A 25,950-nucleotide genomic window follows, 5' to 3' on the forward strand; every position below is an offset into this window, starting at 1 on the left:
GGTGTGCAGTATTTAGGTATTGCATTTACTTGTGACAGCAGCAATAACACTTTCTCATTAACTATCTTCTGAAATCTAATTTCATGATGTCAAAAAGTTACTACTTTCATCTCACCAACATAACCCAAGTCCCTACCCCAGCATAACTCAAAAGGTTGCTGGAAAAATGCAGTCTCTTGGTTTTTTAGTAGGTGAACGGGAATAAAATTATGAGCCTTTAAACTAAATAATAATTTTTTCCTTGTAGCCTGAGATCTGTTCAATCAATAATCTTTCTGCTAACTCTGGGGAGAATTTTAGTTGCCTCCATAAAATGTTTTAATTATTTAAAATCATAAAATATAAGTAGGCACAATTTGCTTGGAACTCATTAGGGAAATATATGAATAAGAAGAAAAGATAATGTTTGCTTCTGCATTAATTTAAAGCAGTCTCTAAAATATGAAATCTAATCCTGGAAAGCAGTGACTTATCATCAATGTTTATTTTTCTTATAATCAGAGTAAATATTAAAGCAGCTAGTTATGTGCTTATCCCTACAGTATTGCACTAAGCCAAAAAGGAAGATAAATAACTTGTCTGAAATCTCCCATTCATTTCCCTCTTTTGCAGGTTTTATGTTTGTTCATTTCCTTTTTCAAAACATTGCTTCAGAAATTATTATAAAACAGGTGACTTAGAAACCATGAGTAGCTGCAAATGCATGAGGCCAATTTTGTGTGATTAGAATTATGCAGAGGTAATGCTTTATATTTGTGCAGAGCCTTTTCATCTAGTGCAGATCACTGGCACAATATGCAGCAGCAGAGAAATGCCACAGCCCTGGGAAAAGGCTTAGCAGACCAGAGAGCAGAGCAAGTGATGAGTTAGGAAACAAAAGAATTTCTTTAAGCTTCTCTGAAGAAACTTCAGTGCTCACTGTGGCAGGAAATAGTCATTTGCAGCTCTTAGGTGTGCACAGAGAGAAAAATCAGCTTTGTCATTCTCTTGCTCAGTACTTGTTTGGGATGTCATCAACAATCCCTTCCCAAAAGATGCTTCTTGTATTTGTGATTCCCACATTTTCATTCTGGGAAGGCCATGATAGCACTACCTCTCCCATTAAAATGGAATGAGCATTAAAATCAAATGTGCTGCAAACCAGGCAGAAATGGGCCCAGATTGTTTGTGTGTGGGGTGCTTTAGGTTATTCTACTGTGTTGGTCTGGCTGTTCTGTGGAAGAAGGGATGAAGCCACTCAGCACGGTCACCTTCTTCAGTGGAGGAGACATCTGCACTTTCAGTAGATGGGATGGATAAAACCAAGCTTTATTTATCTCAGCTAGTAGGGTATTGTGGTTAACCCCAGATAGCAACTAAGCCCACACAGCTGCTGATTAAAAACACTTGAGTTTGTTAAAAGAAGGACTGAGAGTGCTGTCAGAGGTTCAGGAAATGCCTGAAAGTTATGTTACACTCAGTAGCCCTGTTTTTTCTTTAGGCCATTGCTTTCTTTAGTAACATGAGAGACTGAGGATGCTCCCTGCATCATCCCCCAATGTCCCACAGGATTAAAAGCTGCAGCATTGAAAAGGCAGAACCAAGCCTTGAGCCCTGTGTCTACCCTTGGACAATGAGCTGGTTTTTTTGGGGTAGCCTTCTCTCTAGATTTCTGAGCATTTAGTCTCAGTCCTGCTCATTTAATTAGCTAGTAGAGATGCAAAGCCTACTCTTAAAGTCTTCAGTTCCCTTCCCTGTAAATATCATACCATACCGTGTTGAATGTATACCTTTGGAGCAGGGACTCAGATACCTAACCAGCAGCTAGGATTACATGCTTTAATTCTCATGGTGGCTTCTGGGAGTTACCACACTAGGGGGAATTCTTTTTTTCACTGTTGTTGTCATTCTTTTCTGTTAATGACCCATCCTTCAGCCCCATTTGCTTCTGAGCAAGTTCCAGCTGTACATTTGTCACCTGTGTTGGCTGGGATCCTCTCTTGCAAGCAGAAGAGATGCTGGTATTGCAGGAACAGCTGGGCTGGGAGGGTTTGGGCAGCAGCTGTGCCCCTGGGTCAGCTCTTCTCCTGGGGCAGAAAATCCTGAGCCTCTACGGTGGGAGCAGTAGCTCAGGCAGGTGTATTGCCTGAGAGGTGTGAGCAGACCACCAGACCCATGAGTTCCATACCTGGTGTCTCCATTAGAGAGAGACAAAGACTTGGCATTGCATTATTGGGTGGCCCATTCTCATCAGCTAATGGAAGTCTAAATTCTCATTGCCCCACAAATTCCCCATAGTCGATTCAGCACTCGAATTAAACCATGATTATATATTATCAACAGTCATTTCATAGTAAGGGTGAAGGATCAAATGCAGTTAGCAGTGATGAATTCCAGATGTGCAGGACAGAAGCCTGAAGAGAAGGCCAGTTTCTGAGTAACTACAAGACAGAGTAATGTATTCTAAATATTTGATTCAATTAAGCTTCCTTCTGCTCTTTGTTTCCACTTACAGATGGCTCATCAATCTATAGTTTAGGGGACACATTGCTATTCTTTCTAATGGTAATTAGGTGATCAGGATGGAGACAGGTTTGATGAAATACTCACATTATGATCTGCATATTTAAAATGGAACAGAGCCCAAAGCAGAGGCAAAATGATAGTTGGCTGCTGCACATGGCTTGAGCCTCAGGCACTACTTAGGTCTTCCTCTAGCATAGGTAATGGGGACTTTGCTGGTTCCCACCGCAGAAAGAATAGTTATTTTTTAATTATTCAACTATGAGTGCTTGTATCTGGTTTTGAATGTTGCTAAACTCTAGGTTCTTGCAAAAATACTCATGATGCCTGCCCATTTTTGGCTCAGCTTCACTGGGAGGATTCTTGCAACCTGGAAAATAGTAGTAAAAGAAATGCAGAGTCTGTGATTGATCTTCCAATGGCTTCTCCATGTTTGGGAAAGGCCACCATGGTACTTTTAGGGCAGGGTATGTATTCTTAACAGCTTCTAGCTTGCACATGTTTGTCAGCTGCTAGCCTCTGAAAGCAGGAAAATTTGAGAAGATACCTTTGCTGTTAAAGTGTCCCATTTTGTGTTTTTAACCCTTAGGATTCTTTTGGTATCTACTGACAAAGTAAAACTGTAAGGTAGCACATGGCTAGAAGCTCTGCATGCAAATGTGTAATGATCCTGTACCTTCCTTCAGCCACTCCATCTGAGAACTGTTATAGCCACTAAGAATTTAATAAGGTATCATTTCCTTTATGCAGAGAAGAAATTGGAGGAGTGCAGAGGTTTGAAGCTCTGAGGGTAAATCTGTACTCAGAAAAATAAATTGGGCAAACTTCATACCCTATTTAAATTGTCATTTAAGGGCAACACGCACCTTGTCCTGGCCTTCTCCCAGACATGGATTTTGCAGTCAGTCCTCAATTAAGCAGATCCTGATATGCTTTGCTGAATCAGGGTTTTAAGTGGAAGTGACAGAAAAATAACTGAGATCTCTTCAGTCATAACCCTACTCTGAAGCCATCAGGCAATGCTTCCTTCCTCCATTGCTCTCCACTGCAGTATGCTAAGGCAAGTGTCTGAGACAGGCAATAGCCATGCTCTGAACTTCTGTCCCTTACCTGAACCCAAACCGCTCAGCTGAAATTTCAAAAATATGAGCCAAGTAGACAGTCTTAAACATTCTGAGACAAGAAATCTTTGTCCCCCAGTGTCTCGAGTCATTCAAGTGCACTGTTTAAGCAAATGGATGAAGTATTCTCTTAGTTCTGATACAGCTTCCCTTTAGGATGTCAACAAAACTGAACCTCTCTTTCCCCTATACATATGATACCCAGTGTTATCAGTCCCCCAAAACAGTTACCAGTGAAGCTTTTGCCCGCAGAATCCTACTTTCAGTTCCTAATTTAATCAATTTTTATCTGTACTAAAGAATTGTGGGCTGAAATTTTGTTACATGCTGCCTAGGGAAGGGAATCTCTGTTTGCAATAACAGTTTGAACAGCCACTTCACAGCTGTATTGCATCCTCATACAATCAGAATCCTTCTGTAGGCTTGCCAGCAATACTCTGCTTGCATCTTTCAAGGAAACAAGCATCTAGCAAGTTGCTTCTTTGAGGGGGCAAGGGGGAGGGATACAGGAAAGAGGGAGAATTGTTTTGGTTTACTTCTTGCCCATTTGCTTTTCCTCATACTGACTTAAAAAAAAAATATCTATCTGCACTGTTACCTAGGCTAAAGAAATCCAGTTCTTGTGCAAAAAGGTTTTAGAGAAAACTGTTACTGTATTGCAAATACTGTTTGTTTTTTGGGAAGCTTTTAGAAACAACTTTTTTTTCAGATGATGTCTTTTTGAGGCTTGTTCTGTAGTATCCTTCAAAGATAAGGAATGACTTACAATATTTTTAGTCTGAGAAGGCTAGCAATCTTCTTGATGTCATTTCATTAAAAATCCATTTTTTTATTATGGCTCTAAACATTAATAAACTGCACTTCTTTTCCTTTGATGGTACTGACTGATTATTCCACTGCTCAAGAGGCTCTTCTAGGACAGAAAATTACTTTGTTGTATTGAGGAACTTGGACAATCTACAGAGGGGGATTTTTTCAACCACTGTCTTACAAGGAAAATTTCACATAAGTTTATTTCCTTTATTACAATTAAAGTAAGAAACCATAGTAGATCTCATAATAAATCTCTCTTCTCTACTTAGTTGCCCTTAGGATCCAGCTGCTCCTAAAGTCTACTTTCCCAGGCTAGGCTATCCAGTGGAGATATAGGTTAAATTGAATTTTTTATACTGTCCCACCTCCATTTTTCCTGATGATTTGATTGATGTTTCCCATCTGCTGGGCTTCCTCGAGTTACAACTTGAATGCTAATGTGACTCCATCTCCCACTGGGAGCATACTGATATTGACACGTGCATCTCTGAGAAGCTTCTCATTGAGGCGGTGGATACTCTGCGCTGCCAAGTCATCCTTCCTTGGTTTTAGCACCTTTCCATTCCAAAAGACCTATTGAAAAAAGAAATATTATGCACCTCCTTCATTCTAATATGGTCCTTGGACCAAAAAGGAAGCTTTGGAAAAGTTCCTGTATATTTCTTAGAGATTGATATTATTTGTTGTATTTCAGACATCTAATGGTCTCTGACATGGAACTCTCAAAAGTGGGACTGAGAGTCCACAGACCTTGCTAATTGTACTTCTACTGTAGATTTGAAGCCAAAATAAATTTTATATCTTTTGTTTCTTGTAATAGTAGTTAATTGATAACTTATTAATAGTTACTGATTACAAGTGCTACTTTTGATCTTGTGTAAGTACTGTACATAGGCTACAAGACAAACAAGAATAATACAGGGCATTCTCTGTAATGAATAACAAAAAAAAAATTCTATGTTTTCTATTAGTGTTTTATTAGCTTACTTAAAGAGTTTATGTTGAATTTTCTTTTTGATTGTGTTATGTGTAACTGCCTGTGCATTACCATCAGAACTGCAGTACTTACGTTATCAATAGCTATTATTCCCCCTTTCTTTATGAGGTGAAAGCATTTTTCATAGTACTCATTGTAGCTTTCTTTATCGGCATCAATGAAAGCAAAGTCAAAGGTTTCCGCTTCTCCATTGGCCAACAGTTCATCTAGATGAGCAACACAGTGAGTTGTAATACCCTGGTTAGTGCTGTGTAGGAGGAAGTAATCCATTTGTGTCAAAGCTCTCATTAAATGTTTTCTGCTGCCTTGACCAGGCAGCCTATTCCTTCACAGGTAATTACTAGAAAAGCTTATCCCACAGAAACCAATCTAGACATTATGTATGCCATAAAACACATAGTGACTGAGGTCTGCGTGCTTAGGACTTTGTGGAGTAGCTCCAAACCTGAAGGATACAGCTGGGACTGCTGAAAGATACAGCAAAAACAAGTCAAGCACTTTGAAACTGGACATACTCTACACCTTCAGCTTTTTTTCAGCTGAGAACGGTTTTCTTGAGTGGATTAGAATTTTTCTCACTTTATTAACAGGTTCTAAATGCTAATCTTTGCTTGCAGATCAAGGGCCATGACACAGGTCATGAACAAACCCTGTCAGAGATATTTACAGCAAAAAACTGCTGTAAGTAGTCCCTCTCTCGGCCAAGTCAAGTAGAATTCAGTTTTAAGTTCTCCTAAACAGATTTCTTGACTGACAATTCCAAATTGCCAGTTTCAGAGGAGGTGATTTCTGTCTCCTAAGGTCCTCTGACACCCCTCTAACCTGCCCTTAGCCTCTGTCAGCAGAAGATCTTTCTGTCTGAAGCAATGCCTAGACAAAGCATTGCTTTGATAGACTTCAAGGAGTGTGCATACCTGTGACAGTGTTCACAGGGGTTCTTGAATGAGGCAAGAGATGAGAATGTTGACTCCATGTTCAGAAGGCTTGATTTATTATTTTATTATATATATATATATTACGTTATAACTATACTAAAAACAAATAGAAGAAGAGGTTTCCTCAGGCTAGCTAAGAATAGAAGAGAAAAGAATGATAACAAAAGCAGCTGGCTCAGACAGAGCACGAGAGCCAGCTCTGCCATGACTGGTCAGTAAATCTAAACATCCACAGGAGACCAATCACGGATCCACCTGTTGCATTCCACAGCAGCAGATAACCATTGTTTACATTTTGTTTCTGAGGCCTCAGCTTCTCAGAAGAGAAAAAATCCTAAGAAAAGCTTTTCACAAAAAGATGTCTGCGACACATACCAGCAAACTGCCTGTATTTGCCTCTTTAGGAAGGATAGATTTGAAAGTAATACAAGGTTATCAGGTGTGGATCCACCAAATACCTTTACTGGAAACCTGCTGCATCCAACAATCCTAGAAAATGTATTGCATTTTCAGAACATATATTAGTATTTCCTCTGCCCTACATTTTCTCTTTCCTTGAATGACAGAAGTCATTGCCTCACTAATGGCCTTGCATGCTTTTGGCACATCCTAAATTTGAACTTCTCTGAACACAATTCAGCCTAAGTTATATATTGGCTTCTGAATTTTTTCTGCACCTCGGCCCTTTCAGGGAACTCTTCCTCTCTTAACAAAGGAATACTTGCTTAGAATTGACAATGCTAAGAGAAATTTGGCTTTGTTTGATTAATCTGTTTTAATCAGCTTTCCAGAAGCAGTATGTTATTTGATAAATTAAACAAAGTGATGGACAGGACAGCTGAGTGACCAGTACAGCCCACAACATAGGACAAACATTTTCTTCCTCTCTCCTAGTACGTAGGAAAACTGTGAACTCCTAAAGATTTTTACTTTTTAATATAAGAGAAGCTGCCTCCCTATTAGCAAAAGGGATCATTCATTCACAACCATATTTGGTCTTAAATTTCACCACTATTGTATCCCTCTTCTATTTCTAGGGAAGGGGAAACAGACTGATTTCAGGTTACTTACCAAGTGTTTGAATTGCTGGCTTAATCCGCAGGTCAATTTTATGCTCTACTCCTGCCTAAGATGAAAAAGAACAGTGTTGATAGTAGGCTGTTAGTAGGCTGTACTCAGGGAGTGACTGGGGTTCAGATAATTTTCCTATTATTTCTGGATTCCAAACACCACTTATTTTTCTTCCCAAACAGAACTCTATCAGCCTCCTTTAATGGTAAGAATATTTCTGTGCGAATTTGCAAGTCTAAAATAACAAGATCTCTTCACATGCAAAGGCAGCTGTCCCCATTGTGTACAGGAGATGCTGCTTACCTCCTTCCACAGTGGCCTTCCAATTTCAGCATAGTCCTCATTTATATCACAGGCAATAACTCGGCCATCATCTGGCAGGACAAGTGCCATACTCAAGGCATTATAACCTGTGAACACACCTAGGAAAATCATAGGAGACATCAACACTTATTGTATTGTGGAGAAAGGGTTACAGGGCTCTCTTTAGGAATAAAATCCCCAAAGGAATCAAGGATGGCAATTTGTTAATAGACAGTAAAGATTTCTCATTTTTCCTTCCATTTTAATGTAATGGTAGGTTGAGAAGAAGTTGGTTTTTTTTAGGAAACTTCAATGTTAGCTTTTCCCAAAAGGCTCATGGACAGACAAGGCAGAGTCTGGTCTTGAATGTATAACCTAGAGAGACTGGATGAGCAGCAAAATACCAGGAAATTGTAACAGCCAGGCCAAGAATGAAGATGGTGGGAACCCATACCTGGCTGCTCAGCATCAGTCTGTCTTTTAGGACATCCTGGTAATATAGGTGTGTCAAGCAAAGTGGATTTGATACAGGGCCTGTGCAGCAAAACCTCTTCTTCTAGCAAGAAAGTGATAGAGGAAGGACAGAATACACCCTGTCCTGCAACTATTGAAGACTCAAGAGATCTGCTTAGCTTAGTTTTTTATATGGTCTAACTGTGCATTAAGTAGTTCTGGCATCAGCATGGATGGCTCATCCATTCTGAGGCAAAGTGGCAACCAAGTGCAAATCAGACCCTCCTTTTCATGCTGTAGTTTGCCCACCTGTTTGTTGACAGTTATGCAGTACCTTCCTGTCTTTGGATATTTTATGTTAAACATGGCTATACTTGGAGAGTGATAGTCAAGAGTTTTATTTTACAACAAAGTGACACTCTTACCTATTTCAATAACTTTCTTAGCTTTAATGAGTTTGGCCAAATTTGCCATAAGCTGAGCCTCCTCACACGATACCATCATTCTGCCATGGGGATGATCAGCAGTGAGCTAGGAAAGGGAAAAAAGCCAAACATATCACATAAAAAAAACACCCCAAATCTACCAAACCAATATCCTAAAGAAAAAAAAAAAAACAAACCAAACAGTGAAACTCCAGGAAATACAGACACCTCTGTCTTCTCCTTTTAGATCACTTTGTGGATGGAGCTAGATGGAGTCATCTACGAGCCAGAAATTGGCTTGAATTTAACTAAGTAAGGAGGCTGTTAATGTATGTCATAAGCAGCAGATATTACCATGGCTGTGGCAAATGCAGCAATATTTGTAATTAAATGAAGAATCCTAGAGGTACTTTGACTGCGAAAGTCCTTTATTTCTGTGAATTTGCACAAACAGATGCACTTCCTTTAAGTTGAATGAGTGCCTTAATGAACTGCTAGGTTTGTGTCTGCCAAAGGTCAGACCACGTAGTCCGGGCTACACAATACAAACTTGGAGAATCTGTGCCCATCCCAGGGTGGAAGGGCTCTTGGCACTGAGGAATGGGCAATGAGAGAAGCCGGGCTGTGCCATGAACGTTGAAGGGAAAGCGTATCTTCCTATTTCCTTTCTTCTGCTAGGGATCATTCCAACCAACCTGCTCCAGCAGATAGCATTTAATTTCTTTTATACAAGAACAGCTTGTCTCACCTGAAATGACTCAAACCTGAGTCAGGATATCTGGTCTCATCTCTGACACTGCAGCCTGATGGAAGGCATCACTTCTCTGAGCTACAGGTTCCTTACATGCCAACCAAAGTGAACAGAAGTCATTTGTTCAAGTCCACATCAAGTGCAGCCCTGACACATGGCCTTGGGAGCCGAGGATAGAAAGACATGTCTGCAATGTATGCCAATACTATTAAAGAGTCATGTAGGTAGCCCTGAACATAGGAGAGTCTGGGTATTACCAGTTAAAAAAACCCCTCTAGTGGGTATGCAAATGGGAGGAAGGAGGGAGATGTGACCAGGATCCCAGCAGCTGAGGACGAGGTGTGGGTGATACTGACCAGACGCAGCTTCTTGAGAGTTGGATGTTCCCGCAAGGAGTGATCCAGTATGTATTGCCGGAGAGGACTATTTTTTCCAATCTTACCACTTGGGGTCCCAAAAATGAAAGAAGGGTATCTTTTACCTACCAAAAAATAAGTAATAAGAACTTCTACACTTTTCAGTTATTGCCATTTTAAATAAAGTAAACGTTGAAGTATTACCAAAGGTTAAAAAGTTCTCTGCTCTAGAACAGCCATGAAAATGGAAAACGCAACATAGCTGGACAACCAGGTGGTCTATAATTTTTTTTCCCTTGTCCTTTTTAGCCTCTAAGATGTCCAGGCCTCCAAAGGCTGAAAGGGGAAGGCTTTAGTACTGTGTTGTTCAGTGGCCAATGTGATGGTTACAAACTGCCATAATCTTACAGGAAAAGTAACCCCATCAAAACTCAAAGGGCAAGTTCAAAGAGAGATACATGAATGAGGTGCACAATTTTCTTAGCCTGTGGTCCTACTTTTGCAGATGAATAGAGGCCACCGGGTTTTAGCTCCATCAGCTGATGTGTCTTCTCAAACCCTGTGCTCTCCTCATGATGCTGTCCTGCCCTCCAGCCAGGGGAAATGTGGTATTGCAAAATGCCTTGTTTAGCATAAAACCAGTATGCAGACAAAGTAGGTGCTGAAAGCTGAAGTTTCAGTACATGTCTGCTCAAATACAGAACTGACTGCAGCTTTCGTGCCCAATGTTTCTTTTACCAAATGGATTAACTATTTTGAAGAAATAACAACAAATTCATTTCCACATCTCCTGGTAGTTGTTTGCTAGACAGAACGCTTTTATTTCGAGGGGTTTATTTTCTGTTAATGGTTCTATTTTTAGACCATCACGCCGAGATGTAAATGATTTCAACAACTTGCCTTAAATCAAAGATTAAGTAAGTGCCCGCGTTACAAACTCAACAGCAGTCTCCTTCCCCTCCTGGATCGTGGGCTCGTTCTTCCGATGCCCCCGCGGGATGAAAGCGAAACTGCTACCGGAACAATGCTGTGCGCAAGGACCACACCCCGGCCTTTCCGGGCTGGCCGAACAAATGCGGGCAGGGCACCGGGCGGGGAGCGTGTTCTCGCTTTCGCTGGACTTTGTCCCCGGCCCCACACTGCGGTAGCTGGTTTACAGGGAGCGGCTTGGGCTCTCAGAACATTACTGTATTTACTGCAGCAGCTCAGCAAAATAAATCTCTGCCCGCACGGCAGCCCCAAGGGGTCCGCTCCCTGACCGCACCCGGGACTCCTGCCCGCCCTGGGAGGGACCTGCGGGGCGCTGCGGTTCCCGTCCCGTCCCCGGTGCGGACACGAGGAAGGCGCAGCCTTCACGTCTCGTGTATGTGGCTTGGGGGCGCCGCTTACCTGCAAGCACACCCGTGGCAAAGGCGACCCCCAGCATCGCCGTCCCCACGGCCACTTCTTTGGGCACGCTGAGAAGCGGCATTTTGGAGCCGGCAGCGAGGGGAGCGGCGCCGCCGGGTTACGCGCAGGGCGCTCCGCCTGCCCGGGAGGGCGGGGCCGCGCTGCCCGTGGGCGGCTTCGGCTCGTCTTGGTGGCTCTTAGGGTCCCAGCTTCCCGGATCCTGGGCTGGCTGGGGTGGCGGGAGGGTGGGTCATCCGCGGGAGGTGTGCGCCTTCCTCTCGGTGACATACTCGGTTGTGGTGCGTAGAGTGACAAAGACAGCACCGGGGATTTGTGCCACCACCTCCTCAGAGGCTGGTTGTGGTACAGCTTCACTGCAGTCTTCGTTTTAAAACACACCCAAGTGTACTCGTAATGAGGTCTCATGGAGCTTTTCACAGAAATATGCTCGTAAGAGGCTTGGTACTCCACCTAGCCCGGGAGGTGAGCTCTCTCCTTCCCCTAGAACACAGGTTTCTTTACAGCTGAGGTGCGAGCAATTACTCGTCAAAAAGCATGTAAGATTTTGGAATTTTAGTCTTGTGACCTGTGAGTCTGCAGGTGAAAGGAGTCAAGGAGGACTCCAAGAGAGGGGGAATGGGGCCTCGTTTTCTCCACTGTTGTTTCAGCCCCCTCCTGCAGTACCTTCCACATGAGGTGGAGCAGTGCCCTTGCCACTGCCTCACAGCCTTGTTGAGGGATCTCATCCCTGGCCAGATCTGTTGCTGAGGGAGTTGGTTTATAAGTAACAAGTGATTGTGTAATCTTTTCTATGTCAGCCTAAACTTTTTTGTGCTTCTGTGCCTTTTGGAGATGGGCTGGGAATTCGGTTTTCATTTTGTGAAGTATTGGTAATATCTGGGTCTTGGAAAACACAAGCAAAATATGGAGATCTATCATTTTGACATTGTATGGGAGATGAAATTAGTGCTTTTGCACACTGACTAGGAATACATAGGAATGGATTGGGTTGTAACTTGGCCTCCACAGATGTCGGATGAAAGCTGGTAAAAATTCCGTTTTGGCACGTATTCTATCTTCAGAAAGCCAGATGAATTGTGTGTTGGTAGGTTTGGATGAAAACATATCAACTACTACCCTATGCTAGCAAAACAAATGTCAGTGCAGTTTTAGACAGTGTTAGTGCTTTTTAAAGTACATCTTAAGTGTGGGATTAAGTATATCACCAGGGTATTTATGGGAATTGTGTTTGCCTATCACTGCACTTTTAGTGTGTTAGAGCTTATTTACAAGGCTTGCCCCCAGAGCTCTTGTATTTCTTTTGCAGCAACTAATCATGCTACTCACTAGGGAGTCTGCTGTGATTTCTGATTTGCAGAATAAAGTAAGACACATGATCTGTCTTGGCAGATAAAATAACTTCCAGTTCACTTCTAAAATTTATTTGATTTTGAAAGCTGTGAGTGTTGTTGGTTTCTTGGTGGCTTTTTTTCATTCAGTGTCTTGTCACTTTCTCTGTGTACATTTTGCGTTTGTAAATGAGAGCATTTCATCCCGTCTTTCAGAAGATGAGTTATCAGCATGTGCTGAAACGTGTCAGTTTTAGGCCAAACAACTGTAGGAGGCAACAATTCTTGCAGCGGCCATAAATCAGATTTGTGACGGTGCGGCTCCATCTAGTGATTCTTCTCTACAAGTGCAGCCTAAGGGAGAGGAGCTGTGGGTTACTCTCTTCAATGAAACACACTAAGTGCAAGCTTCCAGTGTTGTGTTGACCTCTCGACTCGAAGAGTTGACCCATTTGGATATCTTTGGGAACGTCAAGTTTCTGAAAGCTCCAAGAGAATTGGTGACCTGAATTGCTAATATACTTGCATGTGTTTCTGAAATTCCTCCCACCCTCAAGCTGTTAATCAGTAATGGCCTTTTCTGGCAGTGTCAGGTGTTTTACTGTATCACTGTACTGGACAACAGGTTGTTTCCTTTAGATAAGGAAGTCGATTTTCAGATATCTAAGATATGATGAAAAACTTTCACGGGGGTGTCAGAAGAGTTATAATCTTCCCGCTGGATAGAATGGAGCCATCAGCTTTTCTTTGAGCCATTTGCATTTTCAGTTTACTTAACTCTGTGATATATATGGAACAGAAACTTTGATTAACAGATTTATTAGATGTGTGCTTGCAGTGTGCTGTGGCTACCTGAGCATTTAAACATTTTGGTAGATTTCTGCCTACTACTTGTGCTAAGTAGGGTGAAGGCTACCTAGAGATGAAAAACTGAGTATAATATGGGTTTGGATACAAACCCCACTGCTCCCTAAATCTGTAAGGTCAGTCCAGTTGCACATATTTCATGGGAGTTCAGGATTGCTCCCAGTGCTGTAGTCAGGAGGAATATTTGCTATGCCTGAAAGTGCCTTCTCTCTTGGACTGCATTCTAGAAAGGGTAGGAGGGTTTTGGCAGCATATTCAGGCTGGAGTCAGAACATGATCGCATTTGTAAAACATATGGAGCAGGACAGACAGGATAGGGGCTGACCTCAGGGTGCACAAATCCTCACTTTATTCATATAGATAATCTATTCAAGGTTTTACAGACACTGGGCAATTGATATATGAAATTGCCTGTTCTTCTCCTGGAACCTTCCTTCCAGGAGTGTTTTTCTGTGTGAGAATGTTGCACACCATCTGCCTCGGTGTCATCTGTGTAGACTTATTGTAGAAATGGGACTGGCAGAGAGTTAGCCTACTGATAAGGCTGTCATCTCACTTGTGGGTTTCTGCCTTTCATTTGCAACTATTTTTACATGGACCAGATGTGCCTGGTAACTGAGGCACCACTGTAAAACGCTAAATGACTTGCCTTGAGTGTAGAAAGTTTTTCCTTTCCCTGTCCTCATAATTTACATTTTCTTCTGTTGTTGTTTATATTTCCTGCTTCACTCTTCCATGTGTCAGCTACCTGAACTCAGCCTGTTCTGGTGGGCTGTGCCTTCCAGGTTGTTGGTGATGTTCTGTGGCCTGCTCCAAGGTGGTGGTAAAGAGTTGTGAGCGTCTGATTTTCTTACTGCTGCACTAAAAAGAAGTAAAATCTATGGGTGTTGCAGCCTCTGTCCAGCATGAACAGCCTGGATATAGATGACTCTTCCTAAAATCATATTCAATCTGTGGTGGAAAATCACTGTGTATCACAGATATCCCAAAGGAAGTATCTACAGGCATGTTTGAACAGCACAACCCACTGGAAATAAGCCCTGCATGTATTGTTGCCCTACACATTTGTTGAAGCTATTTTGGCCTATGACACCAGAAAGGATTCAGTGGAGTTGCATGTTGTGTCTGCTTCATTCAGGCTGCAGTGGTGTGGCTTCAAATGTAATTTAAATGTTGCTTAGTTAAAATCTTAGTTATCTACACATTATTCTCCTCTGTTTACAATGAGGATAGCAGTTACACAGTCCTCTAAATCATGTCAAAATGTTGAAAAGCAAGTGTAAATGCTACATGTATTTAGTTTAGTGAGTAAAGTGGAAAAAATGTTTGATGCTTGCGTACAGCTGAAAGAGAAGACAGCTGCCTTTGTCCCCAAAAGCTTGTAATGTGAATGTAAAACCATTTCATGGGCAGGAAGTGGAGGGAATTGGATTGTATTGAGCTGTGTGCTTGGCAGTAGCCTAACTCAAATTTCTGAGGAGAAATCAGAGCAAAGTTTAAAGGAGTGATCAACAGGAAGGAAAATGAAGTTTGGAGCTGTTTAAAAGTTTACATCAAGTATGAGTGCAGAATGAGTAAAAGCCCAAATACAAGGAGAAACCAAAGAAGAATGTGTTCATGCATTCCTATGGTCAGATTAATTGTTGAAAATTCTGGTTGGGTTGAAATTCCTGGTGAATGGGACTTGAATGAGATGAGAGCTGGGGGAAGAAGTTGTAGTAAGCAAGGTAATGAGACCTTAGACAAACTTTTTAATTGTGAAGATGAAAATAAAATCTTGAAAATATGTCAAAATATTTCTGCTTGTTTATGCATAGCTGAGTATGAGGGTTTGGAGTGAAATGAGGGTTGATAATGAAGAGTTATAGGTTGAGTGGTAGGCAAAATAGTAATTTTTATCTATATTGATGGAGCAAAAAGTTTGTAGAGCTCAGGCCGACCTGATCTTAGCCATCCTCAGAGAAATGTTTGATACAGATTGGGATTTTAATCTGGTTTAAGAAGATAGGAGGGAAGAGGCATATAGGCAAGTTGTCTGCACAGACACTGGATGAATACGTGCATAGATTGGGGCAGATACTCAGAAAAGACATCAGGCCATGAATTCCTTACCTTTTAAGATATTCACAAATAACTGAACCCATAAGCATTCAATTGTATTTATTTATTCTATTTTAATAGGTTTTTGTAATATCTTCTTTAAAAAAATTGAAACAGAACTTATTTACCATATTTATGTGTTCATTCATCTGTCTGGGTGTTGTAGATGAAAAATGTATATATTTTTATAATTTTACAGTCCACAGTGTATATCCCCTTGCAAGACCTCAATAAATCACTTGATGGTATATTTTAGAGGACTGTACATGAAATTATTATTTTATTCACAATTGAGATTTCTTATTTCTTCTAATTGGTTTTGCTATGTATTTGTCTGTTCCATCCCTGTTATCTTTCTAGTATTATGCTTAACTTTTAATTTTGCAGTTCTGTAAAGCAGGGTATGCAATTTACCAGCATAACCTACTTGACCTTAGAGATACTCATTCCAGACATATTTGTTATAGCAATTTTTTCCCCATAAATGTTCATTCATCTTCTCAGCTAAAAATCTTTGTATTTTTAGAATGGTACATTTTTATAACAAAAAAAGATTGTGATAAATGAAATTGCTCTCAAGTGGTTGGTTGTTTTTTTTTTTTTTTTTTTTTTTGGTTTGTTTTTTTTTTTTTTTTTGTTGAATTCTGTAATTTGAAATAAGACTAATAGTTTCCCAAATACTCATCATTGCTTCTGAAGTCATCTGGATTTTTCATCAGATGAACTGTAAGTAGCAAAGCTTCCTTTAATATGATTCATTGTCCAGCTGGAGGGTAATCACTGAAATGGAACACAGACATGAACAATTACTTTAACCAAGTTGGTTCAGTTACTTTCATCCTGCTCAGCTACCTCTATTGCATTCAGCCTTTTGTGGGAGCTTTTAAAGCATGTCTTTCCATAACAGCTTGTAAAGCCTGTGGTACCTTCACATCTATTTCAAGGCTAAGATATCAACATTTCAAATGCTGCTGCTAAGAAAGGAGGTGATTCATGAGCCCATAAGCCTTAAGCCATTAAACTTGCAAACAGTGAATGGTTTAGAAACGGTTTTCAGCTAGAAGCATTTTGACATATTGGTAAATATTTTCAGGCCTTACTGGCTTACAGGCCAACATTTTGAATATATATGACTACTTTTTGCAATCTCATTACAAGACTGGGTTGAGCTTTGGACATACAAATATCGTGAGGAGAGATAGCCCCTGCCAAGCAGCATAATTCCCAGTGCAAAATACATTAATGGCCTCAATGACAATATCCCACAAGTATCAAGGACTGTAAAACTCAAATTGAGCTTGACTGGGGGGAAACCCAGTGAAATGGCTTGTTCAGTGGCTCAGCTTGACAGATCCAATGATAGAAGCAGTTCCCCTGACAAAGGAGTCGGAGTACATGGATCAGGGGCACATTGAATTCCTCAAAACAGGTGTCAGACTTTTCTGAATGATCTCCTTCCAGGTCACAGTCCAGCCTCGTGCTTGGAACAAGTGCATGGACCGTGTTTATTACTGAGAAATAAAGCTTAACATTAATTTGCTCCTACAAATAATCCCCAGGTGATTGAAATAGACACAACTTGAGTGGAGCATTCTGCTTCACTTACAAAACCTGCTGTAAGTGTCAAGAAGCTGCTCCACTTAAGCCTTAAATTGTATAGTGCATAAACAAAATGTTAGAAATGTTGCTCCTTATCACTCTGATACAAATAATAAAATTAAAGAAGCAGTGAACAAACCAACCATAGCTGTGACACCTCATTAACCAGACTCTCCCATGCCTATACATTTTGCCTCTCTTCTTTGACATCTGAAAAAATCTATGTCAAAGCCCAGCAAGCTGAATTTGTTTCATACCAGCCATGAAATAGATACCAAAAATAAAGAGTACTTTTGGAAGCGAGTGCTTTTTCCCTTCCCTTAAGGGCATTTGTCCGAGAATGCACAAAAGCAACAGCAGCAGCATGATGGCAGGAGAGGTGCAGGACTAGGTTGTTATTAGATAGCCTACCCCAAGCATATTAAAGAATGATGAATGGTCATCTCACTAGGCCTGATTTCTAGAGAGCTCTAGGTCAGATTTCATTTCACAAGTAAGAATTTGTCACAAGCATGTAAAAACTGTGCTTGGCTGTTATCTTTGGGACTTAAAAGCTAGAATTCTTAGTAGAGTATTTGTCAGAAAAAACAGAGAAGGGGCCATCTGTGTTAATCAGCTGTGGATTGCTAATATGATGCAGCTGGGAAGAAGGCAGTATGTACTTTAGCAGATAGAAAACACCTGCTGAAGAGAGAGCCCAATTAGTGTTATCACCTGAAACTCATGAGTGGTGCATTACCCCATGCACGCTGAAAGCTGTAATGGGGGGAAAGGCTCAGATATCCCCAGGAATCAGGAGAGCAAGGTGTGCAGAGGATGGCATCTGAAATTCTAAAGAGCAGGTGGCTTGGAGGGAGAAATAGAGGCAAGGTAGGAAGGATTTTTTTAGTTGTATACCATCTTCCCTTTATTTTCCTGCCCTCCCCCCCCTTTTTTTTTTTTTAATTGAAGAGGTAGTCTTTGTAATTGCTGTGAGCCACACTCACTTTTCTCACTTTTTTTCTTTCAACATCTATTTTTAAGATGTAATTTTATGAGGTTTTGCTCTATATATTAATTTTTTTTGTATTATTGTTGTATATCTGTGAGTTTGAATGTTAACAAAGGACTATATGGACTTTTATCTTCTTATCCTGTCATGGCTTCATTTTTTATAGATACACGTGTAAACAATTCAGTTTCTTTTGCTATATGCAGTGGGAACATTTCTAGTAAATTTTGCAAGAAATTTTTTCAAAAAATGCCTAACAGGTGAACTGTGAGTCTTTAGTGGCACTCATTCTTTTAATAAGAATGAGGCTCTCATAAGAATGAGTACAGTATTTTAAAGTTATGTTTTTACTACCTCCTTTTAGTGTTTTGAACATCAGAAGATCCTTCTGCTTTAGTATACTTGAATCATATTTTCACCTTTTAATCGAACTTTCTATCCATTTTGTTTTTAAGAAGTCCTTTTCTTTCCATTCCTTTATAGCCAGAGCTTGACTTCATAAGACTCTCTAACTGAACCATAAACTACCTTTATAAATATCATTTTTCTTTGAAAGCTATATCTTACTGGAATGACCAAAGTTTTGTCATGTGTTAGATTAAGATGTCTGCCGAAAATCAATAATGCTGAGGTAACAACATTGGTTTCTGCTAGGCTCTCAATTACTTTCTCAGTTGTTTGTCATAGGAAGAATATATGATCAGTTGTTTCCCCTGCAGGCTATAAAGCCAGCCTGTTCTCTTTTGATCACTTCTGCATACTTCACTTTTACTCTCCTAAGTGTAACACAGATTTTTAGAGCTTTGGACCTGTGAAGTAGCAAAATGATTCTTCTGTAGTCTATTCCAAGGGATAATAGTCTCCCTGTATAAAGCATCATAAATATCCCTGGACAACAGTTAGCTCTTTTGGGTTGCATTGCACGATTGCTGTGGAATCTGTTCCTGAATTTGCCATGCTCTTTGAAGAAATATCTGGGAGAAATTTACTTCACAGTCTTCCCTTTGCACCTCATGTTCCCTATAGTCCTTTTCACCTTGCATTCCTTTTGTGGGTAGTCCCTTATTCCAAATACAGCTGTAAAACTGCTAGTCCTTTACTACTTTTTTTTTTAATCTTTGTTTCTCCCTCCCCCTTTATACCTTCTTGTGTTTTTTAAAGATGGTTTCTGGTGCCATTTTGTTCTTGAAGTTGCTAGATTTTGCCACAGAGGGCAAACACAGTCATGCTGTGCTCTTTCCTGGAAGCTTTACTTTGTTTCTCTCTTCATCTTTATCTGAAATAAATTGCACTGTACCTGCTTGTTATCAGCAGAGACTCTGCTACGTAGAGGAATACTTCAAATAATATAGTCTCCTGTGAAAATGGGAGCAGCTGTAATTGGGCAATTAGACTAAATTAAAGCTGTAACAAGAGCAGTATCTCCTTATTACTGTAAGTGCTCTTTCCTTAAAAAGAGGGAAATGATTTTCTGAATGAAGTGTCAGAGGTAACAGGTAACTTGGAGAAGGATATTGAAGTTCTGCTCATATCATATCACTGAAGAGAAGCTGCTTTTATTTGCCTCTGGATTTTCACGTGTCCTGTTTTATAAGGACGGAAGCAAATGATGTAGAACAGTAAGCACTACTTTTATTTAAAATAAAAAAAAATTAAAAACCCAAACAAAAACAAAAAAAGCCCCAGACCAAAGAAACAACAAAGCCTCCACCCTCCCAAAGAAATTTAGAGATTAATCTAGCCAAGTTTAGTTTCTTATCCAAGAAGTGTATGCGAGAGGTTAGTCAGGTTTGGTGACATGAACATTTGGATTTCAAGGATGTGCAGAATACTTAACATGGCTGTACCCTGGCAAAGCTCTGCTGACATATTTCACAGAACAGAGCAGTTTGGAGCCGTTATGTTTCCTAACAGGGTATTTGTAGCATGTTGTAAACAGTTACTGTTGTAACTGAATCCTAGCCTGTGGTCCTTAAACCATGAAGTGCTACCCAACTGCCAGAAACCTTAATGCAGTTTGCCTTTGTCTTCAGTCACATTCATGTAGGCTACAGGGGGAAATGCCAGAGTACTTGGGAGCTCTGCCAGGAGGAGGATAGGTATGCAGCTGGTCATCTGCCTCAACACTTTGGAGAACATGGGTAATTACTGTGTGCCATACACCTTCCTGATGAAATGCCTTTTGGAAAATCAAACTTGTTTGCCTCATTCCACGGCAGAGACAATTTCTGTGGCCAAATGGGGTTTAGTAACCCCTCCAGCCTTGTTGCAGTCTCTCTCATGGACTGCTTAGCTTTTTGATGTTTATGCACCCACAGAGTTTTTGTATGCATAAAATAAGGCATGAAATGGTGTTTATTGTGCAATCAACTCGGGCTTAAAAAGGGCAAATGGCACAATGGACCAAGTGTTGTACACCCCGTACCAGTTCTAATAAACAAGGCTGACTGCTCTTCCCCAGTTCTCTACCTTTTCCATGATATTTGTATTGGTACGTCCATAGAGGAAGCAGTGGGTCTTCTGGTGTTGAAATAAAGTTGAAGACCCCAATATTTACCATGCTTTAAAGCCTGGCTCTGTTATATTGGATAAGACCTATTTCCTATCTTAAAGCACAGAAGTGACAACAGATGTGTTCTTAATAAGCTGATGAAGTCAAGACAGTGAAAAAAGAGGAGCAATCTAGGTGCTTTGAAAGAAGTTATACCTTCTGAGACCAGGAATGTGAAGTCATCATAGAATGGTTTGAGCTGGAAGGGGCCTTAAAGATCATCTAGTTCCAGCCCCTAGCCACGGACAGAGAATCTTCCACCAGAGGCAGGGAATCTTTCACTAGAAGGTGGTTTCTCCTTCACTGAATTGAAGGAGAAATCTGTCATGTGTGCAGGCATGGAAGGACTGTTCTTCTCACCACAGAGAGTCTAATGCAGTGTGAGGATTCAGGAGTACCTGGGGATTCCCCGGAGCCTTCAAATCTTTGGCTTCACATGGACAATGCCAAGAGCTTTTGTTAGGCATTAATACTTGACTATACACGTATTGGTCCACCCGAGTCTCTGGCAAAGAGTACTGCTTGCTGGTCTCACAGGCTGATGCCATATATTGTTCTGTTTCTTCACTAACATACATCAAACTGGCTAAGCTGCTCTTTTCTGTGTTTGGTACTGTAGTACTACAGAAAGTTCTCCTTCACTTCTGTTTTCCTTGTGTAACGCATTTTTAGAGCCTTGAACACAGGAGGTAGCAAAATGATCCTTCCAGAGTCCATTTCTAAGGGACAATAGTCTCTGGATGGAATGTTGTGAACTATCCCCAGTACAAGCCAAAACCTGAGCCATACAAATGGGAGTTGTACAAAGACAGAAGTGAAAAATCCTGCTTCCTCTCACTACTTTCTGCCATTATAAAGGAATTTGTCTGTTAAGTCAGTACACAACATTAGCATTGTTCAGTTCCTCCTAGATGTTTGTAAAAACAAAATGTTAACTTTCATCATTAGTTGGTTATGATTGTATTCAACAAAACTGTTGCTGGTTGGGGCTGCTTTTCCCTCCCCCATCTCCAGATCACCTCCCTTCCTTTTGGGACTGTGAAAGCCATTTAGACTATGTAGCTTGTTTCCCTTTTGTCTATGTTAATGTAACACTGTGGCTGGTGGGGAAAAAAATCTTGGACCTGAGTGATCAGGAATGAATTGTTTACAAGATACTGTCTCAGGTAAAGAAAGGGCTATTGGTGTTTTCAGGCTTGCACTGTGCAAACAGATACTGAAGCAGTGAACTGTGTTTGATCATCAGATCCAACTCAGTCAAAGGAGGGCCTGAAAATGAGGACTGGGGACTGGACTTGTTTATCAGAAATGCAAGAAAATTTGTGTGCAGGATGGCAAAAGGATACCCTTGACTTTGGCACTGAGGTGAGCTGAAAAACTCTGCAACTGTGGCAAATTGAGTTTGGAAATTAGTATGGGGCTTTTAAATATTATTTGCAAGTGTACTTCTGGCACCATTCAAGACATTATTAATTTTGTGTCTTTGCTTCACCTACTGTTTCTCTGAAGAAATGCTCTGTAAATGTGAATTTAAGGGGTTCAGCTTAATATATTTAGCCACCTGCATCTGACTAGACTTTTGTGTATCATTGGTACAGAGAAACAGGTGTTTCTGGATGCACAACACATAGTAAGGTAGATACCAAAAATCTCTGAAGATGAATTGCGTTCTGTAAATGCCTGTTGCTCTTTGACTGTATTATTTGATCAAGTGTTGGTGTCAGAGTTTTAAGTATCTCATATTTCATGGAGTGAACGAAGCATTTGTGAATTTTGGAAGCTTGAAGAAAGGTTAGACATTAGTTACTGAAATATTGTTACAAGAAACTGAATCTCAAAACTGGAAAGTTTTTTGAGTTGTCCTACTTCTGTGTAGAGATGGCAGTGGAGAAACTAGTGGCAGAAGAGGTGGAAAGCTGTGAATCTTCAGCAGTTAAGGGACAAAGGCTCTGTCTCTGATCAGTGTAACACATCATCTAGTTCCTCCTTGACTTGCATGTGTGCATGTAACTGTAGCACATTATCACCTTGCATCTTCTCTGGAAAAGACAATGGAATATAGTGAGAATATTCTTAATTCACTTCAGGAGTACTTGGAAAATCTCAGAGAAATTTATGTGTAATTGAGAGAACACAGTAACAGTATAGTAATTGAAAAACCTAGTTCTTCTTTGAGACAATTGGTTCCTAGTCTTTGCCTTTGTCCCCTGGCATTTCCAGGTGGAGGTGTTGTTGGTGGTGCTTTTGTAGATGGAAATGTGTTCCATTATAGAGGTGTTTCCATCTGAGCTTTGTTAAAGTATTGGAGGCTTGTTAAGGTGAAATTCCATTATTTCCAGGCACTACCAGGATAACAGAAGAACTTCTTGTTTTTTTTAAAGGAGTTGTGACTAAGTGGCACATGTTACAATTCTTATTATTCTGATTAGATAGTATGTGTTAAAACATTGGCCATTCAAATTAAGCTCTTTGAATATACCTCTTATAGCCTGAATTTAAAAATAGGCGTTTGGTCCCAGTAAATTGAACAGGAAAGGAGAGGTTCTCTGAGAAGTTTATGGTTTACTGTATTAAGTAAGAAATGTGCTTGGGTTAACTGCTTTAATAAGCTTATTAATAGCACATACAATTTACCTATATTTTATTAACTAAATATGCTGCTAAGAATGACTCTGTAAATAAACCCTACTTTTAATAACTTCAGTGTCCCAGAGGCTTTAAATGCAGTTTCTGATTTGAAACCACAATGGCTAATTAAATGAGTAACTTTTAAAAAGCTTATCAGCTGTGGATTTATCCAATCAGCTTGCTTAGAATTATATGCAATGCAGGAGTTCTTCCTAACAGGCAGATGTAAAAATCTTAGCATTTTTAAAGCTCAAACTGAGTATTTTTGGCTTGTCAGTTTTTTGGTGGATTTCCTAGAAGGCGGTAAGCAAACCTCCTTTCCCCTTCAGAATGGTAATTCTGTGAAGCCTCTCCGGTGTACATCTACTCACATCTCTGCTGTCTCTGTTTTGCGTGGAATCTGTCGAGCTGGTGCAGTTAACGCCCTCTTTTGACTGTTTTATATTGTGGTAGGATTGGGCAAATATTTGTTGTGTTAAGCAGCAAGATTGCTTTTTTGGTCATATCTTTACTTAGAGGAATATCTTCTAAAGGTAGAATTGTTACATACAGATTTCTAGCTGGCCTGTTTGCACCTGATTTCTCCCCAGCACTGATTTAACTGGAGTCACCAAGTGAAACTCCTTTCCTCCTTCTGTATTTATGGTCACAGTAATTTTCTTCTGTGCTGCACAGCAAGGTGAAACAACTTCTCTCCCCTGTACTAAGACAATAATAGAATTTTTAAAAAAGTGTCTCCAGATATGGGATACTCCATTATATGTTTTAGTGCTTCAAAAGGCAGTGAGTAAGCAGGGCATTTGTAAGAGAAGACAGAGATTTCCTATGGGTTTATCTTTCTGTGGTGTCTCAGTCCTATGTGTTCAGTATTCCCCCATGCTGGCCAGCATTCCACTTAATCCTGTCAGCACAAGCCTTTCTTGCTGCTATCGATAACTCTCTCCTTTTTTGTTTAATCTGGATGTCCTCAGCTCCCTACATTTTCTTACACAAGAGATAAACATTAAGGGGACTATTTTTTTCTTGACAAATTTCTGGTGGGAAAAAACCCATGATGTAGGAATAGTGCCAAAAAGCAGAACTTTCAGAAAATCAGTTAGTTTTGCTGATCTCTGTTCTTTTCTGGAGCTGCTTTTGCTGTCCTTGAGGAGGTCAGAGAAGGGAAGGGCTGCCCATTTCACATCTGCTGCACTGACAAGCCACCAAATGTACCTTTTGGCTAGTGGCTGGCATTTTGGCAGTGCAAAGCTTTCAACTCCCACCCTTTTACAATCAGATGGGATGAATAGCAGAGCTGTGCTATATTGGCGGTTGGCATACATGGCTAAATACATGGGCTGCATATGAGTCTATTCATCTGAAGTTATCCTTTCAGATCACTGCTTAGTTTTCTAGCATAATCTTCTTGGAAAACAGCTTGGCTCATGTGTCCCCTCTTCTCTTGGCACATGGTGGTTTTGTTTTCTTCTTTCTTTTTTTTTTTCCTCTCTGGTAATTTCCTGGTGTGCAGTAGTTATCCTAAGCAGCAGTACTGGTATCTGAAAATGAATGGACATATTGCAATCTGGAGAAATGTCATGTCCTTCTGCTGTGGATTCTGAGTGATACAAGCTGTGGAGGGGTGTGTGTAGTGGGCATGCTATAAATTAAACATTCTCTTTGCTTCAGGCAGGGATAAAAGAAGAGTACTCCCACACTTTCTCATTCTTTCCTATCCTTTTTAGGCATCTGAGAATGGAATAAGCCAGTCATAAAAAGCAGGGCCAGGTCAGGGTAGATAAGTACCTTCCCCTGTTGTAAAATTCAGAGCAGCATTTAAATCCCTGCCTCCCCTAACACACCTCTAGAGAATCGCCCAATCACTTGTAATTACTTGCTTAAAAGAGCATGGGAACAGCTGAATTTCCCTGCATTAAGGTAGCTCTTTATTATATTTCTGCCCTTTTCTGCATCAAAAAAAGCCTCAAACTCCAGTTCATTGTTTTAGTCTTTATGATGTGTTGGTTGTGGGCAGCTAAGCTCTCTAAAAAACAGGAGGGGGAGTAGAGACAGTCATTTAAAAGTCGTGTTCATATGATAGCTTTTCCATCCTTTTACCTTGTCCTCTGTATTTGGTTCATCCCCCTCATTTCACCTTGTTTTAAGTTATGACTACTTTTAGGGGCAGGAGCTGTTTCTTTACTGTAGGTGGGCTGCACTTGGCATCATGGAGTCCTCCTCTGGTTGGAGCCATTACTTGCCACAGTAGTACAAACATGGATATGCTTGGAGGGCAGGGGAAATGCATCCTGCAAGGCAGAGAGGGCTGTGAATTGATGTAATTTCAGCAGCTTGGAATATAAGAGCACATCTTTGATGCTAATGGAATAGCCAAAAGGCTTACAGCTTCTATTTGTTGTTTCTTTGTCTCCTCCTTGGATCATCCATGAGTGGAAATTATGCTCCAACAGGGGGAAAATGACCAAAAAAAACCCCATCCCACCTAAACACTACTTACAGCCTGGGGCTTGAGATCTTTCTGTGTAGAGCTTTCTGCTGAAGGCTTAATAAAAGTGAACTCAGGAGAAGGAAAATTGGTGCTGGATTCTGTGGTCTGAATGCGTGCTGTGGGTCTGTGGTTTGGTCTTCACCTCTACTGCACCATTCCACATAAATAATGAAGCCATTTCAGGGCCTGGGAGCAGCTTAGGAGCATTAGCATGAAAGTTTTTTGACAGTTTTGAGACTAGTCAATTGAATTTTATCCTTA

At 40.6% G+C, this 25,950-nt stretch overlaps 1 protein-coding gene across 2 annotated transcripts; it reads right to left on the reverse strand.

Annotated features, from left to right (window-relative positions):
• Positions 1-2,294: 2,294 nt before the first annotated feature.
• Positions 2,295-11,262, reverse strand: COMTD1 (catechol-O-methyltransferase domain containing 1). Of its 2 annotated transcripts, XR_010784011.1 has the most exons (8): positions 11,117-11,262; positions 9,728-9,852; positions 8,621-8,726; positions 7,743-7,861; positions 7,440-7,494; positions 5,506-5,639; positions 4,802-5,009; positions 2,295-2,872 (listed from the first exon to the last, which is right to left on the reverse strand). XR_010784011.1 is itself a non-coding variant. In XM_066554718.1 (7 exons), the coding sequence occupies exons 1-7, from the start codon at positions 11,196-11,198 to the stop codon at positions 4,857-4,859; spliced, it is 774 nt and encodes a 257-aa protein (XP_066410815.1). In that variant the 5' UTR covers positions 11,199-11,261; the 3' UTR covers positions 4,611-4,856. The 2 variants fall into 2 exon arrangements, 1 of the variants encoding a protein (XP_066410815.1); XM_066554718.1 differs by lacking the exon at positions 2,295-2,872 and having other exon boundaries at positions 4,611-5,009; positions 11,117-11,261.
• Between the last annotated feature and the right edge of the window lie 14,688 nt (positions 11,263-25,950).

The sequence above is a fragment of the Molothrus aeneus genome, chromosome 8 (genome assembly GCF_037042795.1).
Source record: "Molothrus aeneus isolate 106 chromosome 8, BPBGC_Maene_1.0, whole genome shotgun sequence".
In the NCBI taxonomy this organism is placed as follows: domain Eukaryota; kingdom Metazoa; phylum Chordata; class Aves; order Passeriformes; family Icteridae; genus Molothrus; species Molothrus aeneus.